Genomic DNA, 22,418 nt, shown 5'->3' with positions numbered 1-22,418 from the left:
AAAGAACGAGTAGTGATTCGTTCATTTTAAACAAATCTTTAATTTGACTCAAAAGAACGAGTAGTGATTCGTTCATTTTAGACGAGTCTTTAATATGAAGATATGAATATGTTCTCAAAAGAACGAGTAGCCTTCATTTTCTAATGGACACGCATTAACAAAGCATAGCAAAATCTCCGTGGGTTTTGTACAAGAAACAGAATTGAGTAGTTTTTCTCTCGACTCTTCTATTCGGAGTTGTTCGTTTTTTAAATCATGTGACGCTACACAGTGCGATAGATCTTTTTTGTCCAAATCTTGACATTATAGTTACAATAATTGTGGAAGTCACATGACAAAAGAACTTATGATATGGACCAGAAGATATGGTGAAGCTATATATTTCATATATTTATTATTGGAACTTTATTTAGTTCATGTATGTAGATGTGTTGGGGGAATCTGCTTATTGCAAACGTAACGTTATTTTTGATCAAAGGAACGAACTGAACCAATTGCTATAAAATGTACATAATTGTGTACATTATGTAACTCATTGTTTGTGTGCGATTCTGGGAAAATACATTACAGGACATGTGTAAGGGTGTGTGTGTGCGGTAATATACTCATGTTAAAATGATGATATCTTGACACAGGGTGGGACGGAGGACGGGAATCCATTTTAAGCTGGAAGCCTTACTGTAATTGATTGCGCGTGCTTCGAAAAAGAAGTGTGACTATAATCGATTCGGAGAGACGATGGGGAAAAAAAGTGCCGCTGTAGACAAGTTCTTCTCGAAGCGTCAGCTACCACAGAGGAAATTTGAGCCTTACTTTCTTCCTCATTTTTCAGGGAGGGCAGGAGCAAGGTAAAGCCTTCGGCTCTCAACCCGCTAATCTCCGTTTCGCGCCTCTTATCGCCGTGACAGAGAATGGGAGATGTGATAGACAGCTCGCCGGGAAGCACAAGAATCCTGTTGACAAAAGTGGCGCACAGTTTATACTAGCGCTTAGCGAAGCCTCCTTGCTAAAGCCTGGAATGCACACACACAAGGGAAACGGTGTCTTACGTGTCAAGAAGGACGACGGGGGAAGGATGTTTGTGAAAGAATGTAAAGAAAGAAAATAACTTTGGCAAAGATGCACTTCAGAGGAAATCCCTGTGCTCAAGGGCCTGGTTCATGTGTTCAATATATCTAGTCGGAGTAATGGCAACGGACTGATGAATGGAAAATATCCAAGCTGATTTTTGTCCTTTAAGAATGTAGTGGAATAAAAATATATTATTTGAAAGGATGTGTTGGTTCTAAATTGATGGAAGAACAGATATGAATAGGAGGAAAGAGTGAGCCGTTATATATGACGCTTGCAGGACAGACAAAAACTGTTTGTTATACTGCATGCCTTGGGATTTATTTATTTTATTTGGTGTTTCATAGGGTGCCACATCCATTTTTAGCTTAGATAAAGATATAGATATAGTATAGACAAAGAGTTCCAAAAGAGATACAGATCTTAGCATTACGTTATACCCCTAGTGTACATGCTGGGTGACACTGCTTTTGTCTCTTGTATCGGCGCATGGACAGAATTTGTGAAAGCAGGATCTTGCAGTAAACTCTTTCAGTGCGCTCCATTAGCAAGCGAAAGGCCACTATAGCATAAAACAACCACTTTGAAACAAAAGATCTCAGAACTCCTTTATTCCCCAAGTCTCTGGTGTCTGATGGAAAAACAACTTTCCTTTCAGTCCATTTCTTCTGCTTCCACCAAGAAGGTTTTAATATCTCCCCGATGATCCATTGTGAGCAAACGCTAACTTCCTTCAGTGCTCAGTTAAAAGGAAGTCTGCCATCAGGGTACATTAGAATCCGATGGTATAATCTTGAAAATCTCCGCAAAACCAAGCGAGCGAAATGGCCCCAGAGAGGTAGCGCTTGTGCATATAAAGCCAGAGAAAGTTGTTGTTTTTTTTTTTGCCCTGCCCAAATGGGCTCTTAAAAGTTAAAAACCCTCCATTGTTGCTTTACCACCCCCCCAATCAATAAAACATATGCTTGCTTTCTAAGAGTTTCGTGAATATTTAATAGGTGCAGTCTGTTTCCTTTTATTTGCCAGCGTTCTAAGGAAAGATTAAGATCAAGAAAGCTTTCTTGAACAATTGACTTGCTCTTTACAAAACGAGCTGCCATTTTATCAACAGTTGCGTGCAACCGGGTAAAAAGACCTGCCGCAGTGAAATGATCCATGCTGATATTATAACCTGCCTCACCCCTCGAGGTCCTGCGTGCATCTGGATTGCAGTGAAGATCTGACATCAGCAGCTGGTGGAAGTTGACCGAGCTGTTTGTGTAGGAAGTTAATGAGGCACGACTAATGCCACTAACTCGACCTGCTAGCGTCCCGTTTGAATTTGTTGCCGTCACAATCACAGTGCAGACACAAAAAAGTGTGCGCAAGGTTTTGGCACAGCAAACGTAATTGGACGGTACCAGCTGCCTGAAGCACCGTTAGAACTTATCCAGTTCACTTGTTTGGCTGACGAACACCAACTGAACATAAACCCTCTTCTAAAAATAGTGCATGAACTGATATTAAATTTTCGGCGCCTATAAATACGTCTTTGATCTGCCCCGGGGCTACGATTGACTTTTTTTGATGCATGGAATCATATTTTTCATTGAATCCAATGAATTCACACAAGCATCACCGTTATTGAGAATTGGGAACAACAGCATTTTCAGTGTTCTGTTTGTATAGCTGCATATACTGTCTATCGAACAAAACTATATACATTATTTATTACTTTGTGTTTTTGGGTGGATCAAAGGTCTATACTACTATCCCAATTCCAAAAAAAACTACACTGCAAACTGTAAAATGTAAATAAAAACAGCAATAATTTGCAAATCTTATCATTTTATGGCTGCAGCACATCTCAGGAAAGTTGGGACGGGGCAACAAAAGTCTGGAAAAGTTTTTTTTAATAAACAGTTGGAGCAACTTTTTGCATCTAATTGCCACAAATGCAGATCCGGAAATGCTACCGTCTTTTCTGGGAAAAAACTCATTAAAATGAACTGAGGCAAAAGTGGAAAACATGAAAATGTGAATTTTTACTTGTAGGTTTTCCTTCTTCTTCTTTGCATGATAAACTGTGTATGCAGTGATTTCCATTACAGAATCATGACCGTTTTAAATCAAATGCTGCCTGAAGGCCCAAATATTACTGGTACCCAATACTGCTTTTGCACAGCGCAGATTTCTCGAAAAATCGTATATACGGAAAATACGAATAAACGTATGTAATGTAAATGATTCGATATTCGACCGTTTTGCAAATTTATGTACAGGAACATTATTCTAAAAATGTTCCACAATTTGTAGACACAGTCTGCCCATTTTTACTTCTGAAAGATTTATACAATAAATACACTATTTATACCCATTTATCAATTACTACGTTGTTGTCAATTTACCTCATTAGTTGCAAAATGCTTCTCCAACTGTTTAATTACACTAACACTTATTTTTGACGTCTTTTTTTGGGGCCTTTTGGGCCCATCGAATTTGAAATGAGCTTAATTTGTTTCTTGAAATGGTTCACCTCCTCAGTCCTCATTTGATGTGTTTTCTATGTTCTATAAAAATTCTGGTTTTTGAGATTTACAAATCATTGCATTCTGTTTTTATTTACATTTTACACAGTGACTAAACTTTTTTGGAATTGGGGTTGTACTTAAAGTACCATTTGCCCGATCGACCTTGCGTTCAAGTTTTATTTGCAGTCGTACCCCAATTGGCGTTCAGACATCAACCATAACACAAAGTATACCATCAATCACTATATGCAGATGATTTACTGGTTTCACGTCCATGAAGCAGAGAAACGATTGGGCCAATAATCAAAACAAAACCCACTCCAATTACTTGATGAAGTGGATAGCATTCACTACTCTTCTACTTGGCAAGAATTGATCAGACCCTGCACTCTCCTCAAGCACGCCATTTTATATTCAAGAACAAAAAGATTTTCACAGCTTTCGGCTCCTATCAATTACTCCAAACTATAAGCAGTGATCTGGGTATCATATTGACACAATGTCACGTGGCATCACGTGAGCGGTAACCAACCAAATACTCCAAGAACATGCGTGACATGTCAAAACGTTTATTCACCCAGTGGGGAGAATTTTTATATAGAAATATATAATGGGGAAAATAAAATAATGAGATAAATAGACATAGTTCTTGTCCGTCTAAGGAAACGTTTTTTCCGGGGAAAAATAAACGTCTGGTGACGACTGAAGCACCACTCACTTTTCTTCAGGATATGTGAAATTCAATTCAGGAATTAAAATGTCTCTGTCAGTTTCAATCCATTACTCCAAACTATAAGCGGTGACCTTCAGCATTCATTGAACATCCTGAAAATATATTACTGCCTTCTTTTTTTCCAAGTTCAATGAATAATATAGAAGCCTGAAGACTGTTAACCAGAACAAACACGAATACGCAAATAAAAATAAACTTTCAGATTTGTCTATCATCAGAACACCATCAAACATCACCTATGCATTAAAAAGTCAAATTTCTCATCACATATTCCTCATGCTTGCTAACCCAATAGACCCACTGACTAACCAAATTTGGTAAAATCCTGACAGAATAATTCAGAGCTCATTTGGAGCTAATGCTTTTTGCTTTTCACTGCTCTTTTGGAAATAATTTTGAAATGGTTATGATTACAATTGAATAAAAAAATGCAACAAATGACTACATAACATTACAAATGCGCAGTGTATAGTAATGTACAGTATAAGTTGTAAAGTATTTAGGTGTATGGTTGCGAGTGGAGGGTGGAGCAAACGCTGCTATGTTTGCCTGCATGAAACTTTTAATAATTTTTACATTTTACCTATCGTCATGGTAAGTTTCGTAAAATCGTAAGTTAAACCATTGAGCCAGGATGTGTGGATATAGAGAAATAGCCTAAATAAAGTACAAATAATAGAATATATTCAAATCATATTATTTTTTTTTATTATTACATTAATTCTATCTAGTATTTATTAATTAAGTAATTTTTTTATCTAAATGTGTTTATCTGTTTATTTATTTATTTGTGTGGGATTTTTGGTTCATTTATTAATACTTTTTCTTGTAATTTCTTTCGGTATATCGCAGATTTATGTTTGCCATTCTGTAACAAACCTCTCGTGCGGGGCGGTGCTTCTCTGCGCTTACTTGTCATTGGCTAGAAAGATTTGAATGAACAGCTTTTGGAAAGCGTTCCGAATGCAGTTCTGTGTATCGTTATAGTGTTTGTAATTTGAAGTGTAAATTATTTACGTCATTAATTTGTAATTAATATTTAGGAAAAACAGTGGAAGAGTGAGAAATGAAGTGCATTTGTAATTCAACATTAGGTGGAAAGTTGTTCCCAAAGAAACTGTTAACAAAAAATGGTATTTATTTGAAATGTCTAATAATTTTTTAGATTCATCGTATATTTTCCTTCCCCACTGTTCATTTTCGTTCATTTTTTAAAAAGTTACGTGCAATACTCAATGTTCGAAAAACAATAATAATTCTATAGAAACATGTTCAATTATTTGGATGAAATTACTGATTTTGTGTTATATTTTATATGTATATAAAAAAAGTTTTTTTTTGACAATTTTGGCTCCAGAAGAACTTGTGTTAGATATAGACCAGGAGAGAAGATTTTAGCAAACTGCCTTACCCGCACAGTCAAACATGGAGGTGGAGGCTTAATAGTTTGGGGTTGTTTGGGAGCAGGGAAGGTTGGAGACTTATTCCAGTTGAAAGGAATACTGAACCAACATGGCAACCATTCCATACATCAACACCATGCAATTCTGTATGGACTGCGGCAGATTGGAACCAACTTCAATATAGAAAAAGACAATAACCTGAAGCATACGTCCAAGTGCTGTTAGTGTTATTTAGAGAGAAACAGTCGGCTGGAGTATTATTTATCATGGAATGGCCTGTCCAGTCAACGCACCTAAATCCTATTGAATTGCTCTGGGATGAACTGGATCGCAAGGCTAGAAAGAAATCTCCAATCCAATGTTTGGAGAAACAAACTGTCCAGATGCTATAAACGTATAAAGATGTTATCCATGCTAATGGAATATTTTCAATTAAAATAAAGTGTACCATATGTATATTAACATATATATATATATTTTCAAAGCTAATCTTCATACGGTTGAATTATTTAGTTTGTTGAATATAAACAATAGGAACATTTTTCCAAACCTTTGACAGGAACTGCATAGGAGGTCTAAAGAAATAAGGTCTAATGGTTGGTTAGTTAGTTCAGTTCAAATTTTTGATTTTAATTCAGCTGGCATAAAATATAAAAAAACTAACCCTTCAGCCCAATTTGTAGCATTTGCAGTCATCTTAAGATGAATTGACTTTCAAAAACACATCTTAATGTTTGTAACAGGGAATCTTTCTCAAAAGGCAACATGGTCAATTATTCTGATGGTTAAATTGTGCTGTAAGTTAAGGTGAAGTGTTTGGAAAGGAGATTTTGTCTTGGATGGACGTTTATTAAAAACAAATCCGTCCGAGCAAAAATGTTTTCCCTTCAGTATTGGAAAAAAAACACAATCTGTCAAAATCGTTTTTTGCGAGAATATTCAGCAGCGCTGTTCGGGCTACTCAATATGAATTAATGACATAAACAGGCAATTATGGCCAAATCGGCTCGCAGACCATGTTGATTTTAGTATATCGATGCCAGCCGAGTTTATTTCAAGATAGCCCTCATTAGATTCTCATGAATGTGTAGAGCAGATTTGGCTCCTTATGCTGTAAACAGTCAGGCATTAAGGCCACATACAGACTAAATGAAATGCACTATATGGATAGAAGTATTAGCACACCTGCCTTTTTAGTCATATGTGGTTCTTCCCCAAACTGTTACCTCAAAGTTGGAAGTGCACAATTGTATCTTTGGATAAGGTGGAATGGAATTTCCTTCACTTGAACTAGGAGACCCAAATCTGTTCCAGCTCCATGAAGATATGGTTTACATGGGTTGGAAGTGTGTGGAAGATCTTGACAGGCTACTCAAGATCTTCCACACACTTCCAACCCATGTAAACCATATCTTCATGGAGCTGGAACAGATATATAGAGCTCAGACCCCAAATGTTTTCCGGAGAAGTCAACTTTTTTCGCAAATTGACATGTTACAAAGTGTAATTGGCTGACTATTTGGCCTATATTCTATATTTTCAGTTAACTTCTATTCTTAATTATTTCATCAGAAGTCATTATAACATTATTTAAATTCACATACAAAATGCTTAAAATTATTAAGTAATTTTTTCATTTCAAGCAATGTGAGGCAGCGCGGTTACTCAAAAAGCCGACACTGTATTTATCTACTGTACCGATTCCTCTCAAGTCAATCATGAATTAGATCTCGGTTCATCAGAAAAGGCTTTTGTCAACATGTGATAACTACGTCCTGTCCATTCTTTTTCCGTATAAAAGGTCACTGGTTCAAAAAGACAATTTCATTCACAGAATTGGTTATTAATTGAGTTAAAGATTTAATTATTGATTGGAAATTGAAGTAGAAATGAAATCTGGAGTCATTATTGCCACAGTCATTACCTCAGTAATACTAAAACTTTATACTCATTATCATGGTCTTAAAATTGGCAAACTTTTTTTTCCGGTGTTTCCAGACGTATTGCTGTAGGACACGTATAGTAAATCCGTAGCGATCTGTGATAAGCAATCTCTGTTACACTGTATTTTGTTATGCGCCTATTATAAAAAAGCTCTCTTTAGAAGTAACCCCAGGTAATAAACAGTAAATTTCTGTCCAAACTGACATGTCGATAAGAATTCCATTATATCGTGTGGGGAGAGAGAATTTTCTGCATCTTTGGTGTAAAGACTCTCTGGAAAAGAGCTGTTGTTCGTGATTCGCTGCTAAAACCTGCAATTATAAGATGAAACTTCGCTCAATTTCTGAACTTTGATTATTATCGCATCGCATATACTATATGGACACGACACCTGACTATAAGATTTGTTAGAAGAACCTCCATTCTTCTGGGAAGTTGTTCCACTAGATTTTGGAGTGGGCTTGCTGGGATTTGTGTTCATTCAAGAGCCTTAGGAAATTCAGGTACTGATGTAGGTGATGTGATGAGGCCTGGAGTGCCATTCCAAATCATCCCAAAGGTGTTGGATAAGGATGAGATCACACTCAATATCTCCCACTCCAACCCATGTAAAGCATATCTTCATGTACTATTTACGATCATTAATAAATTGATAATTTCTTTCTAGACCTCTCTAAACAATTTGCAACAGTCAACAGGTAGAAAGAAACACTAAAAAAGCAGCTTCCCACCAAAAGTATGGCGGCTTAAGTTACTTTTTGTCACCAGCTCAGCACTTCTTCAACAAAAACAAGTCTGCAGCCAGAAAAAAAACAGATTTGGCTACTGTAATGAATAGAGCTCTTACTGAGCTCAGATCAACCAGGAGCCTTAATCTGATTTATCTGTCCAGATCAATGCTCCGGCTAATAGAACTGCATGGCCATATTAAAAGAGAAATTTTTTTCTCCACCCATTTCCTGGCAAGAACCTTCTCCGTACTTCTTTAGAGTAAGTCGTTATTTTGACCTGGCCCGGACCATTAAGACGCCATCGCCATGGGAACCGGTAGACGAAAAAGACCCAAATAGTGTGAGACAAAGAGCTTGTTTTCCCTGTGAGAATTTTCTTCTCCTCCCAGTTTGCTCTCTTTTTGTGTGCGTTTGGAGTTTGCATCAAGCGTCCCTCTGAGAGAAAAATCCTTGCTCTCAAATCCTTTTTTTTTGTTTTAAGTGAACAAGATGAAACACAGATTCTGATCGAGTTCGGCTTCAAACGTCGCAGGCATGGTTTTGTGGCTGGAAAAAAAAATCGTTACCTTGTGAACATTTTCATCATGTCATTGAGATGCTTAAAAGCGAAGAGGCGCGATTTAAGGCTGATTTATACATAAGTATGTGGACACCCGAGCATTACACCCATATGCAGGTCTCGAAACTGTTTGAGAAGCACACACATGTGTAGGAGGTCTTTGTATGCTGCAGCATTACATCTCTCCTGGAACTTAGAGGTTAAGGATGTGCATCTCCATAACGGCGGCTGATGTATTTTACATCTCGATGCATAGCCAATAATATTATACATAAATATACGTAAAAGCAGCTACCAATGTGATGCGATACGATTCACCCCCTATTGTGGTGCATTGCAGATCCGATCCGATTTCGATCCGATTCGACACAATGCAATACGGCCTCTGTAGTGTTGTGATACGTTGTTCACAGGTACGATTTTGTAGTATGAACATGTAGTACCGTAATTTCCGGACTATAAAGCGCACCCATATATAATCCGCACCCACTGAATTAGACAAAGATTTTTATTTTAAACATAAATAAGCTGCACCTGTCTATAAGCCGCAGGTGTCTACACTGAAACTAATGTACTTTACACAGGCTTTACCGAAAGACAGTGTCTGTTACACGGTGTAACGGGTGAAATATGTTGTGGCTCCTTTAAGAGCAGAGCGGCATTTTGGGAATAGGCTGCCGCCGCATTTTTCCGGTATTACTGCATGTGTGCAAGACCGAGGAATATGTCCTTATTATTTTCTGATGCTCATTTCTAAGTTTCTTTGACTAACCCGTAACGCTGTTGCCAAGAAAAATAAAAAAGCACTAGTTTTGGAAACCTGTCTGTGCTTATATGATTTCTGTTGCAACTGGAGTTAGCGAGCTCTCCCTTCACCCTGACTCAACGCGCTACAACGGCTTGTATCTAAACAGTAGCCGACCAAGAAAGTCATTGTTCACTGTCTTCCTTCTTCCTTTCACAATTATTTCTCTCGGGAGTCTATCTTTTGGCATCGTCGTGCGTTTAAAAAACACGTTTTTCTCCCCGATGCATTAGACCAATGAAATTTCCGAACAGAAACGAAAAAACGCACCTCACCTGTGTTCTGAGGTGCGTTTTTTGGCTTGAAGTTTATGAAACCGGGAAAACCCCAGGATAAATTCATAAATAAACCGCTTCATTTCGCCTATAGTCCGAAAAATACGGTATGTACGTCTTCACGTAGACGAAGAATAAATCGGCTCCCAGGCTACCTAGATTTGCATAAATCTGCGTATTTGAGAGAGGTTGTGTAGCTGCTTTATGTGAAGGTGAAAGCACTCGTTTTGCTTTGTAACCATTTGTCAACATAAGAAGACACCAGCTCAGTCAATAGAGTCATTAGAATTCCCAGCGGGCTCCATCTTATCCATATCACTTCCTATTTCCGGCCTCATTAAAGAGATTTCAAAGGGAAATCAATCCTGGTTTATAGGGCAACTGGTGTGTTGGTGTGTGGACATGCTTGCGTGTGTTTTTTCTGATGCGCCATATTACTTGCGTCTTAGCTCGCTGATTATGTGAAGTTGTTTTACTTCACCATATTCGAAAATTTCATTTGTCACAAGTATATTTTACATACTCACACTATATCGATAAAAGTGTGTGGATACCTGATCATACATTCATATGGGCTTTTTGAACATCCCATTCCACATTTGGTCCCGAATTTCCTGTTATAAGGAACTCCACTCTTCTGGGAAGATGTTCCACAAGGTTTTTGGAGTGTGATTGGAGATTTGTGCTTGTTCAACCACAAGGGTGTAAGTAAAGGCAGGTGCTGATGTAGGATGACAAAACCTGGGGTATGGATTTAAAGGAAAATGAACTATAAACTAAATTCAACTTGAGAATGTATATATAAAGAAAAGAAAAGCAAACACTTTGTGTGGTTTCTGCAAGAAAAAATTAATCCCCAATGTTAGGGTGAGGAGGCCTTGGGTGCAGTCAGCATTCCAATTCATTCCAAAGGTGATCAATAAGGTTGTGTTCAGAGCTCTATAGCAGGAGATCCTCCACTCCAACGCATGCAAAGCATATCTTCATGGAGCTGGCTTTGTCTATGCTTCATATAAACACCTCGATTGGAATAAAAATGCCCAAGTCGGATAAAATTGTAATCGTTGGGATAAATCTGAGGGACAAAACGCGCTTCCTCAAATCTCTGTGTGATTTCCGAAGCCTTCTGTTTATCTGGCGTCCGTATCAGATCTTGTATCGGCCCATTCAATCTTTACTTTGCAGAATATACACACAAAATTTTTTTCTGTGCTCTCGTGAACACCGAATTGATTTGCCACAACACGGTATTCTGCACAGCTTCCGGGTTTGTATAAAACAACCACGACACACATAATTAGGGGGCTATAAATCCCTTCATCCATCCACACAAACATGTGAATGACCAAAGACCCATGCAAAAGTTTCGTTTTCATTCCAGGTCACAAAAATTCCAGCAATACAACCCGCTCCCACCAGTCCTCATTACGGATCTTCATCCACACGCTTCTGCCTTTTGGAGGAGGGAGGAATATTAAGATGATATTGAGATGCTCCTTAAAGATGCACAGCCACGAAAACTCTCAGCTTCCGGCGCCCGTCTTTTCCTTCCAGCAGTAGCATGCCTACAAATTCACGCCGTTGCTTGATTAGAAGCAACAATTTACATCAAAATAGCACGTATAAGTAATAATGGAACTCCGTGTTGACAGGAATACAAGGCGACAAACAGGACGTAGGTTAATGTGCTCATGTCACAAAGTCGTTTCGATTAAAAGCACTGGCTTGTGTAAACACCATGTCGGATCAGAGAACGTCTCATGTAAACAGTCCACCGAATCTTTCAATCGGAAAGATTTTAATGAGAATGACAAAAAAGTGTACATATAAACGTGGCTACAGTTTGGAGAAGAACCACATGTGGCTGGAAATTTCCGTTGTTTTAATACTTTTGACGCAGGAACTTGTTATATTAAAGGTTAAACCTTAAATTAAAGGCAGGAAATGGGAGCAGCACTGTTGCAAAACAAGATTGGTCAGAAAGGCGGTGCATTGTATTTAAGAGAAGCTTTGACAATAGTGGTGGCTGATGGAAAAAAAAATATATCACAGGATTATAATATTAATGCACCCATCCTAGTACATTATTGTTTCTATGGTAACAGCTCATTCACAGTACTTGTATAGCAGATGCTCTGTATAATCTAAATATTATAATAATTAATAGGTAATCCTTATTTGGTGTCCAGAGCATTTCCATAATACTGTACTTGTGCATTCTATATATATATATATATATATATATATATATATATATATATATATATATATATATATATATATTGTATGTACCTGAACTGTACATTATACATACATACAGATTAAGTAAATAATTCAGTTCTATATGGGTATCAATGGTTATTGGTTTGTAGTTTTTTTTTTCCTTATCCTGCACACCAATCACATCAGCCAAGAAACAGAGAAGGATGTGGACGCAGGGTAACCAAGCAACCGAGCTAGGTGAGATAATTTCACACTTTTTTTTTAAATTTATGACTTGACTTGATGCCAGTCACTGAGTATTTTAATCACAACTGGCATCACGTAAAAAAAAAAAAAAATCAAAATTGGGGAAGAGGAAAGAAACGGTTCATTCTCAAATCTGACCTGCAACAGGTTAACAGGTCATCCTTTCTTTTCACTAATCAACATGAGGTGGAGACGGGCACGCCTGAATTTCATTAATGTTGCTCGTGTTCCTTTATTAACAGGATATTTTTTGCTTCCCAATTTGCATATCGAGTCAAGTCGAGACGATGAGATAAGCCTCAGTGCCAATACTGTGGTCGAAAACAACGTTCGTGTCGTCAAAACACGGCTGACTTTAAAGCCGCCACTCGTCCCACATATTTGCATTGTGGGTTGTTTTAAAGTCCTCTGATGTGGCTCAGAGAGAATAACGTAGTCTGGTTTCATCAAGCAGTCCCCCCACCCGACCCCACCCCCTCCCGGCCCAGAGCTGTTTTCCATTGCATTGTTTATAAGATTTATCTACAGCCAAAAGACGTTGTTTTTATCTCCTTTCACTTCAAAGATGGACTCATGCCTTGGGAAACTGGGTTTGTCAAAATTCTCAGTCTGAAATTGTTCACAGTCATATCTCACATGGTTCAAGAGGCTCTCGAGTAGCACGATCGATATTAGCACAGTCCGTGTGGCAGGAGTCAAGATACACACTCTGCTTATCACCGACAACTGTCTCCGAAACGTAGAGCCAGACAAAAGTTCTCTTCGTCAAGCGGGCTACACTATATTGACAAATGTTTCGGTACACCTGACATTTTTAGCCATATGTGGTTCTATAACTTTTACCTCAAAGTTAGGGGGACTTAATTGTATAGATGTCTCCAGAGATGGTAGCATGAAATTTTCCCTACACTTGAAATAGGAGACCCAAACCTGTTCCAGCATGACAATACCCCTGTGCACAAAGCCATCAGATCTTCAGTGGCCTGCTATAGTGCTCTTATGTCAATTAAACACCTTTGTGATGGACTGGAACACTGACTTCAGTCCTTCACTCCAGACCTCCTCACACTCCATCAATACCTTTACATTTACTGCATTTGGCAGATGCTCTTATCTAGAGTGACTACAATTAGACAAGCTCATTCATACAAATGAGCAGTTAAGGTTTAAGGGCCTTGCACAAGGGCCCAGCAGGGGCAGCTTATTGGTGGTGGGATGTGAACTCAACATTTTGATCAGAAGTCAACATATTAACCACTGAACTACCTCTTCCACCCCAAGTACCTGATTTTACTAAACCCCACAAATCTTGGTCAGGTGTCTAAGATCTTTTGTATATATCATGTACAGTATGTATGTATTAAACCAATATGATAAGTTTAAAAAAACAGTAGGTCTGTTGTATCACTATGTTGTGTTTATAGATTATCTGTTAGAATTGCCTGGGTATAACAAGATGATGCAACATTAACTTGCTAACTACCCGTAGGCTTTCATGGATTGGGATTCATACGGAGTCCGGGGTTCATGTTTGGGATGACGGGTCAGAAATAAATGCGAGCATCCCAGTTCATCCTTTAAATGCACAAGGATGTGCAGTTATTGAATATTCACACTGTTGGTTGAAAAATGCTCCTGCCAGGTAATTTGGCTGAACCGTTTAGTAATGTGGCGTTGTCGCTTTTTCCCACTGCACAGATTCATTTGAGTACCGCATCGATACTCGCATTCAGAAGGAACTCAAAGCCATGGCCCAAACCGCATAATGTGCACGGCGTACGGCTAAATACTGACGACACCGATGGTGCAATGTCAAACAGCCAATCTTTGAAATGTGTAATGGACCGAATTATGGTGCGGTGTACTTATGAGGTCATGTCAAGTCATTTCAGACGACTTCTATCAGTCGGTGCATAATGAAACATTACCACAGTTTTATTAGCAAGATCTTTCCAGCATAATTTAAAAAAAAAAGCAAAGAAAATTAAATATGTGGTCTTTCAACTGGGTTATACTTTTACATCATGTTCAATAATTTCAGCAAAATAAAAAGTTGAATATTTAATTGGGTGTATTCATTTAATAAATGACTCTGCTTAATAGAGCTCATTATAAAACTTATTATAGTCCAATCGATATTTAGAGGAACCAATGGAAGAAATGTGAAGGTCGCTGGGCGATGTATTGAAGGGGGCCCAGACAGAATCAGAATCAGGTTTTGACACACACAAGGAATTTGTCTCCAGCTGTTAGTGACTCTCAGAAGTACAGACACGAATAACACTATACATTTAGCTTAGACTATACAAGACAATACAGAAAATAAGAGACAATACAGGACAAGCCCTCATGGCCTTGTTTCAACTCAAAGGGGTCTACTTGAATAGAGCAAACTATAAAACGTCTGCTCCAACCATCAAACTCAAGCTTACCAGTTTGTAACCTGAGAAAGTCACCCTTTCACGACATTCTTCCTCCACCCTGCATCTACCCTCTATGAACTGCTGAAAAGCCCAAAGCTTGTTTGCTATTTCACTTATCACGGTTTGCCAAACATTTTGCCACTGCAAAAAAAGCTGTTTAGTTAGACAGTTCTGATTTGACCTCATCGACCCTTAACTTTCCAGAGCCAGCTAATGTTTGCCACATAGCATGCCTCTCTACTCCACCGTTCACTAAGGAGCTTGTGCTAGCTTTTCTATTGTTATACAACCCGTATTGATTAAGCCTTGTTACTTAGTGAAGGATTTCATTTCCCAACCAGCACAGGAGCCCTGCCACGACACTAACAGCCACCCAGCCCGCGCCTGTTTCACATGCTAATCACTTCATTTGCAACTGTTGTTTGTCATGCTAGTTCACGCCGCTGCTCATTCGCTCGCCTTCAGATCGCGCCGACTGCTCCTTGTAAGAGGACCTATAGATCAAAAGGTTTCATTACACTCTGTTCTTATTCTCTCTGCAGCAACAAAAGGATTATGAATTCTTCTTAAGTTATGAAGTACTTTTAATTCCGGAGACTTCATGCAATTGATTCAAAGAATTAAGAAAGAAAGAAAGAAAGAAAGAGAGAGAGAGAGAGAGAGAGAGAGAGAAAGAAAGAAAGTTAGATACACCTTTATTTGGAACACACATTTTCTCAAGAGCCCTTCTTGTCGGTAAAACGATTACTCCCAGCTCCGAAAAAATGCTAATGGACCCAAAATAAAGTTCAATTCGGTTAATGTAACAATACATATCATTGAATTAAGAAGATCCATTCTGTTCATTTTGGGAAAAAAAAAATCTCTTTTCTTTGCGACTGCTGCGGCGTGTTTTACCTTTCACATTGCATCACTTCGCCGTTTGATCACTCGTTTTGCTTTGCTCGATCCCTCCTACTCTCAGAATTTTTTTTTCCTCCCCCCCTCTGGGCACATTTCAATACAACGATTTAAATGGAAGTGTTCTCTCCTTATTTCTCAACATGCAAAGCGCTTGAGGAGCAACTTATTAATTACCTCAATCCTTTGATCAATTTGCCTGGGTAATTCCAAAAAGCGAAATAGGCTGGTGCGTTCGTTTAAACAATTGAAAAAGTTAAAGTGACTTCAAACAAGAACACCAGGTCTTCAATTACATTTTTATCACTGTCAGGGTCTCTCGGTAATGCAAAGGATGCTGTTATCTTCTTATGTGTCTGGTTGCCGAGTTAAATTTTTTGGAGGGGGGATTTTCTTCCGTTTTATAACAGGAAAAAAGATTATGGTCTCGAAAGCATAGTGACACTGGTAGGAATCATTTTTTGGAAAGTGTTCCAGCTAAGAATTTTAAGATTAGCATCACGTTAAAGGTAGTAAATGGGGATTCCTATTGATGTTAAGTTACTGGGGGGATATCAATGACTCAAGATTCAATGATGGTGACAAAAAAGCACTGGAGGTAATTTGGCAATGGCCCAACAGATAACTTCATCCTGTACTGAGACGATGAATAAGGGAGATATTATGTGTCACGTTGCTGTTGTGCAAGAAAAAGGGGAAACATGATGAGCCGTTATGTATCATCTCTTGCAAGCTCGCATGAAGTCATTGCCCCAAAGCAGTTCGTGTCAAAGGAAGTGGTGGATTTTTTTTGGGGGGTGGGTGAAAGGGCATTGGCCCCAACAACATCTGTCCCACTGCATTCTGGAAAGGCTTTGGAGAAACACTCTTTAGCAGCTAATGTGTTTGTAATGGATTGGCTTTCACAGGCATTAGCTCATCCCTTTAGGAGGTATTCATTTCTCGCTCCGCAGTCTACAGTTGTGCCAAAGGTGCGCAGACCTTGGAGCGAGAACGAAACCGAATCCAGCCGTTTACAATCGAAGCGCCTCCATTGAAAGCGAAAAAGATAGTAACCTTCAGCTAGAGAACAGAGTGGCCAGAAACTGGTTGTGTACCTGGAGGATTTCAGTGACTTTTTAATGGTGTTGACAAACCAAAAAAATATATAATTATTCAGTAGAAAAAAGTCCCACATACACAAATTTATTTTCTTTTTTTTTGAAAGCCATTCTCTGGAGTAAGTGTTGTACGGGTGCCACCCCATCCCCCTCTTTCATTTAAATGTATTTCCGAGCAAGTTTGGGAACAGGGAAAGAGAGCAGGGCTAATTCACCAATGATCTTTTCTCTAATCCCCCATTTCTGTCTCTGCCTGAAGGCGTTCAAGTAATGCAAACCCTCCCCCACTACACCCCAGGAACGCTCACACACACACATACACACACCGAGACTCAGAAATGCACAGTGTCTGCCTGAACACGTCCATCGGGAAAAGATAAATGGAGCAAGAGAGTTTGTAGTCAGCCTGGTGTCAATGTCCTGGGAGGCCTGTGTTTTCACACAGACTACAAACTAAAGTGGTGATTATAACGCTCAGGGAAGGTGTGGTGAGACAGGGTGGTGTCTGGTCTTTGTCTCCAAGTGGGCGGAGCTACTGGAACTGCTAGGAGGAGTCAAGCTCTGGGGCAGGAGCCACAGATTGGAAGGGGTTAGTTCACAGAGTAAGAGAGCACAGAGAGTTTCAGCATGCTGGAACACACATGCCGACTGAAGTTCATGCAGAGGTTCACTCTACTTTCGGTGTTTGTTTTCCAAGGGATTGGGACATGGATGGATTAAGCAGGACCTTTGATCAACGTGGATACGTTTAGGAAACTTTGGAATATACTTTAGTTTTAAAAGCTTTTTGAAAACAATTCTGCACTACGGCTTGGATTGTTTTGGGATTGTACCTCAAATTTCCATGGATACTACTTTTTGTTTTCTACAAATGTATTTTAGTTAAGCTGCACTGCAAGTGGTAATATGGGACATTTTGCTGCTTTACTACACCCAGAAGACAGTTCATGGCTTCTCTGTTCACTGTTTCTTTTGATAAGTATGTTGCATCCCAACCAGTTTTGCTTTTTTTTTTTTTACCATGCAGTAGCAGTGGCTTGCAGAGGTGTTATTGTTGTTCTTTTTTTTTGTTTGCATATGTCCCTGTGACCTTTATGGTAGTTTCATGTGTGAAGTTATTGTCATTCTAAAAGATTTTTATATCGATCTGTGCTTTGGCTAGATTTCGCTTCAGGTTTGTGAGTTTTTTTGTGTGAGGTAGCTCAGTTACTTCACATCTATTTAAAGCTAAGATGAAAGTATGGTCCAGACTTTTCGAAATTTCTTTAATTATGTTTGTCCCCTCTGCACAGAGCGATGGAGTTTTTGTACAAACTGTACAGCATCTGCAAGCAGTTAATTGTCGTAAAAATCAATGAAATATCGCTTGCTTATCCCTTTTGTTTAATATTCAGAATATGCAATTATCTCACTTTAGCAAAAATAAATAAATAAAATCATCTTTTGTTTTCTTTAGTATAACCATGCTTAAAAGTCTGAATCTGAATGTGCCCACTAACTGTTATTGTTCCTGAGTTTAGTGTTATATCCTACTTGTTTTGGTTTGTGTTCAAAGCCATCTTATGTTCTCTTTGTTCTCTTTACAGTTGCAGGTAAAGTTTCTCCAACCAACTATGATGCTCTGCTTAATGTCCCTGCTGCTACTGCCACCTCTGCCCCCCCAGACCTCTACCTTCCTGCCAGCTTCAAACTCTCCAACACCCAACTGGCATTCTTTCTTCAAGAGAGCCGAACTTCAGCCCGGAATGCCCCCAGTGGCCACCCTTTGCACTGTTCTGAGAGCTTTGTGGTCTTTCAGACCAAGGAGTTACCTTCAGTCAACATCTCTCTGGGTCCTTTCACCCAGGACCAGACTCTTTCCAAAGATCTTTTACAGCCGTCAAGTCCCCTGGACATCCCAGGTAGGCTGACGGTCAGCTGGAAGGTGCGAGCATTCATTGTGCAGTCTAAGGTCTTTGCAAGCAACCCAGTGGTCCAGGTGCTGTTTTACATTGCAGGCCGGGACTGGGACGACTTTAAGGTGCAGGACAAACTTCCTTGTGTGAGGTTGCATGCCTTTCGAGATGTTCGGGAAATCAAGACTTCTTGCAGGCTCCAAGGTAACTTGGCACAGTGCTTGGCCCAACTGGACCTCCCGTCTACTTGGTTTAATGTCAATGTGGCGCCCTTGGGCCGCAGGAAGCCCTCAGTGGCAGATGTTTTGGAGATGTCTGGGGAAACTTTTCAGGCAGAGCTCTACTACACCCTTCATGATCCAGACAGCAAGGGGGAGTGCAGTGAAAGTTATTCCAGGCGAGGAGCATCCAGGGCAGAGAGCACATCCCAGCAGCCACTACTTCGGATTGGAAGCATCAGCCTGTACCAGCCCAGTCAGGAGCAACTGGTAGTGGACAAGCAGCTGGACAAAAACCTCTTCTTGAGGCTACCGGACAAACCGTTAAAGCCTGGAGAGATACTCAACATCTACCTGTATTTGGTGCCAAACTCGACAGTAGAACAGTTTACTCTCAAGTAAGTTGCTTTAACTTTCTTTACCACTGGGATGAATTGGCATAACAGATTTGGATTTCTATCTCCTGGCTAGGTGTCTACAACACAAACTACACTCTTTCGACAGCTACAATGAGTTTCACATAAACAGTTAGATGCATCCATCAAAGATACTTTGATGAGTCCCTCTTGGTTTGCCAGGGAGAAGCATATTATTGTTTGGTAATGCATCAATAGTGGAGATTTATATAAAGGGCGTCAATTAGGCGATTTAAGGCCCGGATTTCATGCGTATTCCACAACCTTTTTTCATCATTGTGATAATGGAGAGAGTTAGGGATCATATGATGGGAAATGATCAATTAAGCTACAGCAAAGTGTTTTTCTTTTTTTTTTCGGCGGGGTATTAGCTGTTTTTCCAGGCATATCGACAGTACACTTCTTTTTCCACAGGCCTTTAGACCCGCTGAAACTTAATAGAAGCTCATAGAGTTCATTTTAGGAATTCGCAGCAAATTAATTGAGCTTCGATAACTCATTAAGCCCAACATGAAAAGGCAGCGTGCTGATTTATGCTAGCAGGGGTAATTCATTAGTTTTATCTGACAAAGTGCACACGGATTAACGTGCGTGCATGGCAGATTTGTTGCGCGGAAGCTAGAGGGTCAGCATTCCATGCGCCTGTGACACTTTTTATATTCCGCTCGGCTGGGTCTTTGCATTTTAACTAGCTTTGGGATTTTTTTTTTTTTTTTTTTTTCAGTTAGCACAGATAAGAGCACTTTTCCTGCAACGTATGAGTATTAATCTTTTTCACACTATAGAAATCTGTGAACGATCATGAATTTTTTTTTCCTTTTATAGTTACACTTAATGTTGTTGTTCTCGGCCCTGAAGACTTTCCTGTGGTGGAAAACCTACCGAAAAGTTACACGATCTCATATTGTTATGAATTGCTTCCACTAAAACCACCATTTTTCTCTTTTTCTACACAACTTTTTTCATTTGTTCAAGAGTAAGGCTTATCTTATCTGGAACATCCAGCATGCTCACGTGTCTACTTGGTGCTTCAGTGCAAGTAGTTGAATGCTTTATGAAGTGCATAAGACGGACACTTCAAGTAAAAGTTTTATTGCTCAATCTTCGCGAAGACGAGGAACTTACTCGCTTCATAGCCGCCAACTTTCATTTACCCAGTAAGAGCATTACGACATATTCGAATCCCTCGAACGGAGTCATAGTCCAAAGCGAAGCTCAGTTTGCCTAATCAAATTGCGGATGCTAAATCTCACTGACCCCTCCATTTTATGTGCTCATATTGGAGTCTTTGTTTGCCTCAAGTCGGACTCGGTGACATTAATTCTCAGTGGAGCGGCCAAGGAGCAATAAAAGCTCCCATCAGGAGAAAAAAAAAAAACTCCACCCTGATCTTAAACACTGCAGGAAGCTGACGGACTCCTAGTAAAAAGAGACCATTATAGATTTTTCCCCTTTTAAATATGAATTGCACTATGCTATGTTTTTACACCAGTCCTTCACATTTGTTTACTAGCTTCAGTTGTGGCGTTTATTTGAAGCCATTAAATCTTTGCGTCTGACATGATGATAATTTCACAGCTTCAGCAAGAGCTCTCTGTCTTTTGTGTAAACATTCTGCTCTTACATGCTTTGCTACGACTAAATATTCCCTATTTATCCTCTTGAATTTCCAGAAAATGCGCTTTTCATGTCTAGAATCTTCACTCGAGGCTCTCGTGTGAGACTTCATGATGGTTTGCCTACCTCCAGGTGCAGATGCATTTTCTGCATTAATACACAGGTCAAGATAATACAAGTGGAGGTGTAGGTAACACACTGACACACAGAGCCAGTAAATATGAAAGATGTGTGTGTAGTGGATTTTTTTTCTGCGTGTGTAAAGGTTTTCATTCTCTCCGGCTCTTTATTTTTGGCCGCACATCCATTCGCACTAGTGAATATATTCTTGATGTGGTGCCTTTGTCTGAAATGCCGGGTTACCATGGAAATCGGATGACAGCACTAGTCCATGTTTATCGTAAAACCCACGTGCAAGTTTCACCGTTTGTTCACACGACGAACGTCTCGAATGTTCAAGCTGTAACAGTAGCTCGACTTTGCAAAGTACATCAGTGCATCAAATCGTGGTGCTGCATCATTGCTTATTTTCCTCGGATGAATCGCATTTGTGTTGTCTTCTTCGTAGTAAAACAGATGTTATCCATTATATGGACAAATGTTTTGGGACACCAGACCATAAGATTGCTAAAGGCTTTTAGAAACTTCCCATTCCATGTTTAGTCCCCATTTGCTGTTAAAATAACCTCCAGTCTTTTGGGAAGACGTTCCACTAGATTTTGAGGTGTGTTTGTGGAGATTTGTCCTCCACAAGGGTTTTAGCAAAGGAGGCTACTCATGTAGGTGATGTAAGGAGGCCTAGGGTGCATTCAGTGTTCCAATTCAATCCAAAGGTGATCAGAACTCAAGATCCTGGGTCACTCAAGACCCATATAACCTTAACAAAGATGAACCGTAATGAATTGACATTCGGTGCCACCCAGATGAGGGTGGGTTCTCCTTTGAGTTTGGTTCCTCTCAAGGTTTCTTCCTCATGCTGAGTTTTTCCTTGCCACAGTCGTCACTGGCTCATTCATCAGAGATAAACATACAACTATAAGTACACACTTATACTTTTTTTATGACTGCTTTATCTGTAAAAGCTACTTTGAGACAATGTCCATTGTAAATTGAATTGAGTATCATGCTGGAACCAGTTTGGGTCCAATCGAAGGAGAAATGTAATGCTACGACGACAGGAGACGTCCTTTATAATTGTGCGCCTCCAAATTTGTGGTAACAGTTTGAAAAAGAACCAACTATGGCTGGAAAAGTCAGGTGTCCCAATACTTTTATCCGTATAGTGTATATTGCGATTCCACTGCTCATGTATTCAGGGGGTGTTGCCTGTAATCTAATCTTTTACCTCC

At 39.4% G+C, this 22,418-nt stretch overlaps 1 protein-coding gene across 2 annotated transcripts in view; it reads left to right on the top strand.

Moving 5' to 3' along the window:
- Positions 1 to 22,418, top strand: part of tmem132e (transmembrane protein 132E) — a 238,781-nt gene that overhangs the window by 148,289 nt on the left and 68,074 nt on the right. The window contains exons 1-2 of one of the 2 annotated variants that reach the window (XM_046838887.1): positions 17,354 to 17,902; positions 18,510 to 19,434. In XM_046838887.1, the coding sequence (XP_046694843.1) occupies positions 17,830 to 17,902; positions 18,510 to 19,434 (998 nt within the window). In that variant the 5' untranslated portion in view covers positions 17,354 to 17,829. Of the gene's footprint in view, positions 1 to 17,353; positions 17,903 to 18,509; positions 19,435 to 22,418 lie in introns of those variants that run through there. The other variant, XM_046838888.1, reaches the window with a different exon arrangement.

The sequence above is a fragment of the Silurus meridionalis genome, chromosome 25, assembly GCF_014805685.1.
Source record: "Silurus meridionalis isolate SWU-2019-XX chromosome 25, ASM1480568v1, whole genome shotgun sequence".
Lineage (NCBI taxonomy): Eukaryota > Metazoa > Chordata > Actinopteri > Siluriformes > Siluridae > Silurus > Silurus meridionalis.
This window is presented reverse-complemented; position numbering and strand designations above follow the sequence as displayed.